Genomic DNA, 10,721 nt, shown 5'->3' with positions numbered 1-10,721 from the left:
ATGAATTTTTAAATTGAATCAATGTTTTAAGTTCAGATTGGGACTTTTATTGTATTTGTGACTTGAGGGACACAAGAAAAATTTGTTTTGAAAATGGCACATTTTGTGTGTTAAGTGGAAATGGCAACAGTTTAAGTGTGCCTGTTATAAAAACTTACTGGTCTCTTTTAATGTTGTACCAAGTTCAACTGCCTTTCCTGTTTAAAGTTTAACAGTTTATTTATCTTGTGGACTGATACTGTCCTCTTGGTTTTATACAGCACTGTTGTAAAATTCATGTTTTGCAAAATATTGCTTGAATATAAGATAATTCTAGTAACTGACTTGGAGTTGTACGTAATTTGAAATTTTATTCCCTCATTGACTACCCTGTTCATTTTCAAATTAATCGGGATGTTAACCACCTTAAATCTCTGCATAATTTATTCCTTCTTCCACTGTCCTTTTTTTATCACCAGATTCTATTAGCAGTGCTTTGGATTTTCACTAAATATTTAATCATGCAGGAAGTACTAATTCTGCAGATATGACTTCCCCCCCTCACTATTCACTAATTTCCAAACAAAATATGACAGCAACTATAGCTCTTAGACACAGATATGGCTGAAATATGAGTATCATGTAGCCATTTTGAAGTATTTTAACAATACACACCATATGTGGATGTGACAGAGATCACATAAACATTTGGCAAAACTAGAACACATCACTGTTGTAATTTGAGAATTCTGACTGCAACTTTTAGACCTAAACCAATGACTAACTAGACCGATATGTCAATAGTTATTCAACTTTACAGTTCAGTCTTTTTGAACTGTGTAACTTGGTCAAAACAGATTCCAGAGACTCAGTGTTAAGTGATTAAAAGTATATCATTTTATTTTTTGACAATTATTATTTCTGGCTAGGCTTTGCGGCTTCTGTTATTCATTCTCCCTCTCACCGCATGTTAAATGTCAGTAGTGCTGCAGTCTTTCCCTTTAGGTTTGTTCACTGACAGGTGTTTTTGGACACAAATCCAACCAAGGCAGTCTGGAAACTTGTTAAGTTATTGGATAGTTGAATAAAAATTATTTTAAAATGTCGCAGTGTGCTTTTATTTAATCATTAAGCAGTTTTCAGCGCAGGGTGGAGTTTTTGGATACAGTCTCTGGTTATGCTTCTTATATCCTGTAGGGGATGGTATGATCCAGACCATCACAGCCAGGTCCTTTATTTTTCAAAATATATCTTTAAACCGGCAATAACGAAGGACGTACTTTCAAATTTATTTTAAATTCGGGTTTCTTTTCCGGACAGGTAATCTAGTTGAGTAGATCTGTTTTTTATTAAGAGTAGGTAGATCTATGTGCTTGAAAATGATTTTCCATTGTCTTTGTTTTTTATTGGCTACTAATAGTCTGTCAGCGCTGTGATTGGTCATTCACACGTCAATCATTCGTTCTAGTCGAGAAAAAAAACCACTGCGTTACGTTCGCGATTTGACAGAAACTGAGTCGTGATCATCCGGTAGAGCCGTGGGTGGTAGCCTTCCTTATTTACCTTTCCCTTCTTGAGATTATTGTCGTGCCAGCTTGTTGAGTGGATACATGGACGGCTATTTTTTGCTGTTTAAGGGCTAACGACTGTCGTTTGCTTCTCGGCGTGTGTTTGAACGAAAAACGGGCCTGGATATTGGGGATTTCCGTTGCTCGTTTGGCCGAACGAGAGAGAGAGAGAGAGAGCGCGTCGTTTTCCCAGGCTAAGCTAACACTAGCACGTCGTAACGGGTGGGGGTGGATTTCTTCATTTTAGCTCATCGGAAAGCGAATTTAAATGCCGTCTCAGGGGTACGGTGTGGAACAGTGACAACCGCAGGTAGCAGATGAAATGGAGCGTAAGCTTCTTGGAGGGGAAGAAATGTCAGCGGATGAGCATCGGTCAGAAGATCAATAAAGAGGTGTAAAGTAGTTCAGTTGAGCAAAGATAGTCTGTTAGCTAATTTACTCAAGGAAGTTGTCTAGCCACTTTGCTAGTTCGGCGACAAATGTATTACTAGACTAAGGTTCGTCTCAAAGCCTGAGTTATAAATAGCTAGAGATTCACACACCGGGTCAGCGATGCTAAAGTTTAGAAACTGACGAATTGGTACGGGCATTTTACCAAAACGCTATGGTTAGTTAAGAGGAGAGCTTGTTGTAAACAAAGGGTCCCAAGCTCCACCTGTCCACTGCAGCGTTACACCTCTATTTATTATCGACTTGATTGTTTCACGAACATCGCTACCTGTTTTTTTATTTATTTATTGGAGAGTGAAACCAACTGTAAGAAATGGATTTAAAGACAGCAGTATTTAACGCAGCCAGGGACGGCAAGCTTCGGCTGCTTCAGAAATTGTTGGAGAACAAAGATGGACACGAGGTGACCAAGTTGATGGGAGAGAAGACAAACGGGGCCACCCCGCTCCTGATGGCCGCCCGGTACGGCCACCTGGACCTGGTGGAGTATCTGCTGGAGTGCTGTAGCGCGCCTGTTGAGGTTGGTGGGTCGGTGAACTTTGACGGGGAAACAATTGAGGGAGCACCCCCTCTTTGGGCCGCCTCGGCGGCGGGTCACCTGAAGGTGGTCCAGTCCCTGCTGGGCCACGGGGCTTCTGTCAACAGCACGACCCTGACCAACTCAACTCCCCTGAGAGCAGCCTGCTTTGATGGCCACCTGGACATTGTGAAATACCTGGTGGAGCACAAAGCTGACCTGGAGGTGGCCAACAGACACGGTCACACGTGTCTCATGATTTCATGCTACAAGGGACACAAGGAGATAGCGCAGTACCTGCTGGAGAAAGGCGCGGATGTCAACAGGAAAAGTGTAAAGGGTAAGTAGATGGCACGCTGACATACAGTGGCCTCCTTTATTCACATGGTATGTGACCCTCGGATAAGAAACTGGTTGCATCCGCAGATTTGTACATTTCAAAGTTTTAATAAAGTTTGAATTCTCTGTTCCACAGGAACTCAGTAGTGCTGAGAGGCGTGTTTTATAGGGCTCATAACACATACTGTTTTGATAAAAATAAACAGGGATTGTATTGTAAACTGATAAAAAGCCCTCATACACCTCAGGCGATTACATACAGAGCTCTAAATACTCACTTTGCTATATCCAGTAAGAGCCTGCAATATTGGATAATTCAGGCTTGCTCATAGTTCCATTTGAAATGAGTCAACAGAACAACGTGAATTTCTGGTTTCACAATGGAAAGCTGTTACGTCACCGTGGGGCTGTGGTTACATCTGAAAATTTTCTCTTTTACATAGTATTTAGTAAAAATATGAAAATCAGTGTCCATCAGTTTTAGGGTGTTGTGATTTATGAGGTAACAGGTAACATTTATAAGGTATGAGGCATTAGCGTATGTCAACACATTTGATCACTGTACACATGTAAGAAGGCTGAAAATATTGTTCTTTCCTTCATGGAGTTCAGGAACTGTGTTTAGTTTGAATTTGTGTTTGTTACAGTTAAAATAGGACCAGGTTTTGTAGGGGGAAATGATCACACATAGTTAGAAACACTTCCATTTATTCCTTTGTCATAGCCCGCTTCTCCTCTGACCATCTGTACCACCTTTGGCTAATTTGTGGTTAACATTAGTTTCACTCACATCATGAACATCCAAAACATCAGTGTCAAGACACTAAGGTTTCCTGGCCAGTAGAAGAGCAGGAGTCAGGTATTGGACACAAACCAATCCGATTTGAAGTGGCAAATTTCCAAAAACAATGAACATCCTGTTGATAGAGGAAGGCAAGCAGGTTTGTTAAAATGTTTCAGACCTCACAATCACAGCTTATTGTACTGCTTAAAAAAAGCTGGGGTAGCTCCCTTTCTCCCCAGACAAACCAACACAGTTCATGAAATGCTTTCAGTACACCCACTATTGAGATGTTCTCTCTTGGTCTTAAGGTAGCCTAAGTTCTCTTTTGAGGCCTGTAATGAGTATTCCGACTAATCCCTGGCTTTGAAAGTCTCTGGATTATCTTCTTTCAAGTTTGTCAGTGGATTTGTCATTCAGACGAGCAATGCTCAACACATTTCCTACATCATAAAAGCAGACTATTTATTGTATGATTTTCCCCTAGAAAAGGTATCATGTCTGGTGAAGCTGGTTTTGAGGAAAGCCCTAAAGAGGCACTGTTGCAGTGTATGACAACAAGGAGATGAAATGGTGTAATATTTCTTTGGAGTATGATTTATTAGTTTACCATAATATCTGAAAATATTAAAATGCTGTAGTAGAGGTGTAATGGTACACAGGAATCATGGTTTAGTATGTATTATGGTTTTGAAGTCACCGGTGAAGGAAGCAGTGTTTGTACCACACTAAAAAAAAAAAACCTATTGTTAATTGCTATTAAAGATTGCATTTGGTACACATCTGTGCCATACCAAAACTGTCCGGTACATTTACACCCCTACACTTTAAATATCAGAAACCATGTATGTCTGTTTTGCAGAGTTAACCCAGCTTGCCTTATTAAGTTTTAGCAAACTAGATGAAAAGCTGCAGTGCTGCTGCTGTCAGAGTTTTCTTTGTTAGGAGTCTGCTTGGATTATAAAAACAGAAGAGTAAAAACTATGGTTAATCCCTGGCTAACCCTGTTTGGCCTCATCTGCTCTGTGTACACCAAGGTTGAAACATATTCAAGCAGTTGTTCTGGAGGTGTAGATAACATTACTCAACTAAATGAAAATAGTTGTGCTAAAGAAAAAGCTTGCTGCCTCCAAATATGTCTGAAAAAATTACCTATCTTTTTGGGATACTTGTGATCTTGCCATTCCGAAACATCTAGCAGAAGGCTCTAGTCTTCCACAGCACAGGTTCCTCCCCTTCCCAGTCAGGATCAGACTCTGGTTCATATAGGTATCTCTAAATAATGCTTTGTGTTTCCAGCTGCAGCCTCTACCCAAGGTAAAGCTCGACCTCCTAAACTTCCAAAACAACTTGCTGGAGGACAGAGGGCAATCTGTGCTGTTTGTAAAGATGAATTCAGAGAAATCTGAACAACCTTAGAGCATATCATGCTACAGATATTTTTAAAATAATGCTCAGTATTTATAAAAAATGGGTCAAAATAGACCATAATGCCAGCTCTGCCCAGATTACACAGCATGGGCCCAGGTTTGTAGCAGTTGAACTGACATCTTCTATTACAGCCTTTTTATTCAATAGCTAGATTTACCTTTAAAATGATCATGGAGCTACAGACGGCATGACTTACCAATTTTCTATCCAAATGAGAGTGTTAGGAATTACTTGCACATACTGTGAGCATGACACATCTCACCTGACTGGGTAATCATTGGGTTGAAATGAGCACCTAACAGACAAGTGGCTCAGTGGCAGCATCAGCAATAATCCTGGTATCAGCTGATCTGCATTTTGAATATGTTCAAAGTGAAATGGCAGTGTGCACAGTGACTAGATGCCCTTGTAGCTCTTGTGTAACCCGTACGTGCAGCTCTATTCAGAAACATTTAGGAAACTTTTTTTAAACCTGTTTTAGCGCACCTGTCCCTGAATTTTGGCTAAGCCCTAGTGTAGTAATACTGTCTTTGTGTTTTCATTGAATAGAAATAACTGTGAGGTAAATCCTTGCTGTTCACAGGGAACACGGCGCTTCATGACTGTGCAGAGTCAGGCAGTCTGGAGATCATGCGGATGTTGCTCCAGTATGGAGCTACCATGGAACAGGATGGCTATGGCATGACCCCCCTTCTTTCTGCCAGCGTCACAGGCCACACTAACATCGTAGACTACCTGACAACGTACCAGCAGGTCAGGATTTATGTCCCTTACTAATGGATTGGTTTCCATAAATGTGTGTGAGGCTGTGGCCATGATATTTTGAATCTTGGAGAAATAAGGGGGGAAAAATGTTGGTTTTTTTTTTGTTGTTTTTTTTGTCTGTAGACAAGCCACATGGAACGTATAGATGCACTAGAACTCTTGGGAGCCACATTTGTGGACAAAAAGAGAGATCTGCTCGGAGCTTTAAAATACTGGAAGAGAGCCATGGACCTCAGGTACATGGACAGTAACAACATTGTCCATAAACCGGAACCCAAGCAGCTGATTATGGCATATGACTATACCAGAGAGGTGAGTCTGTCTTTTCATCTAGTATCATCCTGAAGTGGTCCTATATGTGTAATTAAATTAAACACTCTTGAAATAGGTTTTATTATTGCTGACTGAGTTAGAGTTTGGTAAAAGAAGCACGGACATGGAAAATCTCCCACACTGTCTTCATCTTTAAATCTTCTTCCCAGGTAACAAATGGAGAAGAACTGGATGGGCTGATATCTGACCCGGATGAGATGCGCATGCAAGCTTTGCTCATTCGTGAGAGAATCCTTGGCCCACAACATCCTGACACTTCTTACTATATTCGTTACCGAGGTGCCGTTTACGCTGACTCTGGGAACTTTGAGCGCTGCATCAATCTGTGGAAGTATGCATTGGACATGCAGCAGAGCAACCTGGACCCCCTCAGCCCAATGACTGCCTCCAGCTTGCTGTCGTTCGCTGAGCTCTTCTCGTTCATGCTGCAGGACAGGGCCAAGGGGCTCCTGGGGACATCTGTGTCATTTGAGGATTTGATGGGGATCCTGTCCAAGAGTGTCTTGGAGGTTGAGCGGGCGATTAAACAAACTGGACTGATTCCTCCTGACCCTGCCCAGCTTAGCAAGGCCCTGTCAATCATCTTGCACCTTGTATGTCTTCTAGAGAAGGTGCCATGTACTGCAGAGCAGGACCACTTCAAGAAGGAAACCATCTATAGGTGTGTTTCTGTGGAACATACTTACATAGGCAAGAGTTTGTCTTCAGTGTGAAAAATCTATTGAAATGACCTCAGTAATCTATACATGTTGAGCAAGGCCAGCTGTGTGTGTGTGTGCACAGGTGCAAGAAAAAAGTATGTTAAGTTCTGAGGGAATGGGCAGTTTTCAGCAGCAGTGAATTTCTTTGACCTCATTTCTGAAAATGGCTTTGTCATACCCTGCCTGGTGTTTGCTTTGGTAGTGTGAACTTGTACCAGCTGAGGACACATTTATAGCCCTCTTTGTGGCAAAGAAGAGGGTTTAAGATGAACTAATACATTCAGCCTCTGCCACAGGACTTAGGTGAATTTACCATAACAAATCCTTTATATAATGATAGTTAAACCTTAAGTCTTAATTGTCAGTTGGAAAGTTGTCTTGGACCAGTGTAGTACTGTTACCATGATGTTTGTTGTCAGTTATCATCTTGCTGGTATGTCTTGACTGAAAAGTTGACGTCTTTCTGCATTTTCAGATTCCTGAAGCTCCAGCCATGTGGTAAGAACGGCTACAGTCCACTACACCTGGCGGTTGACCGCAACACTACCTGTGTAGGTCGCTATCCTGTCTGCAAGTTCCCCTCCCTCACAGTCGCTTCCATCCTTCTTGAGTGTGGGGCAGATGTTAACAGTCGAGATGAAGATGACAACAGGTCTGGTTGTTTTTATTTAATCCTACTTATGTTTCTCTGTTCATTTCACTCTCCAGGTTTTTGTTTTTACTTATATTTATCATAAATATTCTAGAAACTACGTAATTGAAAGCAGTTGAATGAGAATTTTATTTCTGTCTGTATTGAAAAGGTCAATCAAAATAAAGGAAGCCTAATTAAATGAACATGTCAGACCAGACCAGTGTTTGATGAGTTACACTGATCAGCCACAACATTAAAACCACTGGCAAGTGAAATGAATAAAATTGATTATCTTGTTACAATCACACCTGTCAAGGGGCAGGTTTATTAAGCAGCAAGTGAACATTCGGTTCTTGAAGTTGATGTGTTGGAAAAGGGAAACGTGTTCAAGCATAAGGATCTGAGTGACTTTGACAAATACCAATTTGTGATGGCTAGACAACTGGGTCAGAGCATCTCCCAAACTGCAGCTCTTGTTGGATGCTCCTGGTCTGCAGTGGTTAGCACCTATAAACAGTGGTCTAAGGAAGGACAAACAATGAACCAGCAACAGGGTCATTGATGTGCTTGGGGAACAAGGGCTAGCCTGTCTTGTCTGATCCCACAGAGGACCTACTGTAGCACATATTATTGAAAATTTTAATGCTGCTTATGGTAGACAAGTGTCAGAACACACCGCTTGTTGTGTGTGGGGCTGCGTAGCGACTGACTGGTCAGAGTGCCCATGCTGACCCCTGTCTACTGCCAACAGTGCCTACAGTGGGCACAGGAGCATCAGAACTGGATCATGGAGCAATGGAAGAAGGTGGCCTGGTCTGAATCACATTTTCTTTTACATTGTATGGACATCTGGCTGTGTGTGCGTTGTTTACCCAGGAAAAGCTGGCATCACTAAGCACTATGTGAAGAAGATCAGCTGGTGGAGGCACGTTTGGGGTCTTGTCTTGGAGTCTATACGTTGATGGGTCAAAGCTTTTTTTGGCAGCTCAGGGGGCGCCTACGCAATATTAAGCAGGTGGTTTTAATGTTGTGGCTGATTGATGTATATGATGCACAGGATAATAACATATCTATTATCTATGCCCTCTTCAGCCCCCTCCACATAGCTGCATCAAATGGTCACCCTGACATCATGAATCTACTGATTTCCTGCGGGACTCACTTCGACAGCACCAACGCCTTCCAACAAACAGCCTGCGACCTCTTGGACGAGAAGGAGCTTGCAAGAAATGTCATCCAGCCCATAAACCACACCACACTGCAGTGCCTCGCCGCCAGAGCTATCATCAAACACAGCCTCAAGTACCAGGGAAACATCCCAGAGAAACTAGAAGCCTTTGTCTTGCTCCACAGATAATGATCGCGGAGGAGTCAGGGGGAATGACTGAATAAATACAGGAGGGGGTGTGATTACTCTGAGTGGACTGGGCACACTGTGGAGCATCGTAGTTCAATGCCTAACCCACATGGTGTTTGAAGAGCTGAAAGATAGTTTGGAGAGTATGAACTTGAAGATCTGTGTGCACAAAAATGTCCTCTTGCAACCAGGATGAACTGAAAAATGAGTGGAGTAAAAGGAGCAATGAATGACCATTTTCTTCATGCGTTTGCTCTTTGATGGAGCTACTGCTGGTCACAGCCAGATCTGTGGGGAAGTATAAAGAGAGCGGACTGCAACATGGACAAACACAGCTGGAACTCTAGATGAAGTAAGCACGGGGTTTACATATTTTTTGCTTTAGGTTTTTTTTTTTGCATATTCCATAATGCTATTTATTGAATGAGACTTGAGAGATTTTTCTCCAACCCAGCCTCAGCTTTTTCCTGTTTCTCAAAGCAAGGGATGAGGCATTTCTACTTCTGCTGGGACTTCAGATTAGATTTTGTTTGTCCTGTCACTGTTGCCAATTGTCATGGACCCTTCCTCAGTCATCATAAGGTTTTGTTTTTTTTTTCTACTCTTACAATACATTTAGTTATTGACATGCAAGTCTGGATCTGCTAAGCGGTGGGGATTCGAGACTCCTTTTGTCCTTCCCTGTTTAGTGTATAACAAAGCTTTACATGAAGGGTTTATAATGTGCGATCACCATAAGTGCTTTATTCTTCCTATGCACAGGCTAGGCTGTTGGAAAGAGAGACTGTTGTATTCTGTGCCGGCACTTGTCTGTGCAATATCTCATGAGTTTTTGTGTTTACCTCACTGCTGCCATTTCCTTCAACATCCCCCTACTTCACTTTAGGATGGTAGGGGGTGCAAAACCATCATAGTGATTGTTGTAAGTATGAATGAATTTGAGTGTTTGTGTAAAGGAGTGAGTGCGAGTGCCACATGTTGTTTTCTTGTATGCAGAGTGTTTTTGAGCTTACGTAAATGATTGAGGACAAGAGTTTGGAGTGGCACTCATGGAGATTCCGTAACGCGCATGACTGCCACTAGAAACTACAACCGCTGGAGTGCGCAGAAGTGACCTCTTAATGTTCATATATGAGTGACCTTTAAACATCAATGTTCTTTCATAATCTTTATCAAAAAGTAAAGTCTGGGTAGGTTAACATTGGCCCACTGTGCATGTGCAACCTCAGCATATCAGCCAACCTATCACTGCAGAAAATCTTTCATGAGAACTCCTAGACTAAGTTATACTACAGCTAGGATAGCTGTGCGTGTTTTATACAACTGTCATCTAACTGTATGAGAACCGAAGACACAAAAGTGTGGGAGGATGCCTCAATGTACAGAACAGTTGAGGCTTTGTGAGATATCATGTTTGCACATTAGCTTTAGATGTGTGGGTTGGAAAAAAAAGGGCTTGACGTTATTCATAAGATTTCATACTGCAGTCTGTTTTAACCTGACAACTCTAAACCAGACATAGAAAATGTATGAAGACTCCCAGGGCAACTTGATTTGAATCTGCACTTTACTACAGTGGATTTAACATTTGATATAGTGTTTAATCAAGTTCATGTCTTAATAACCAGTTTGACAATAAACCCATGTTGCACTTGTCTCAAAGTCCAAATGTCTTCATTTCCTTACTGTGTGTTTGTGGGGCTTTTTACTGATGGGAGTTCCAGTAAGGCTGAGCTGTCTTTTAGCATTTTATAGGTGCCTACATTTCAGTTTTAATTAGTGCCAATTTTCCATAGGATAATTAGGATGAAAGGCAATCAAAAATGATGTATATTCATCCCTTTAGCAAAACTGAATTTCATTGGG

The 10,721-nt window shown here is 41.6% G+C and overlaps 1 protein-coding gene across 1 annotated transcript; it reads left to right on the top strand.

The window, feature by feature from the left end:
• The first annotated feature begins 1,470 nt into the window (after nt 1-1,470).
• Nucleotides 1,471-10,511, top strand: fem1c (fem-1 homolog c). Its single transcript, XM_020602505.1, has 6 exons — nt 1,471-2,854; nt 5,649-5,818; nt 5,954-6,142; nt 6,313-6,824; nt 7,340-7,516; nt 8,591-10,511. The coding sequence occupies exons 1-6, from the start codon at nt 2,311-2,313 to the stop codon at nt 8,853-8,855; spliced, it is 1,857 nt and encodes a 618-aa protein (XP_020458161.1). The 5' UTR covers nt 1,471-2,310; the 3' UTR covers nt 8,856-10,511.
• Nucleotides 10,512-10,721: the final 210 nt, after the last annotated feature.

Source organism: Monopterus albus, unplaced genomic scaffold (genome assembly GCF_001952655.1).
Source record: "Monopterus albus unplaced genomic scaffold, M_albus_1.0 scaffold56.1, whole genome shotgun sequence".
NCBI classification, from domain to species: Eukaryota; Metazoa; Chordata; class Actinopteri; order Synbranchiformes; family Synbranchidae; genus Monopterus; species Monopterus albus.
This window is presented reverse-complemented; position numbering and strand designations above follow the sequence as displayed.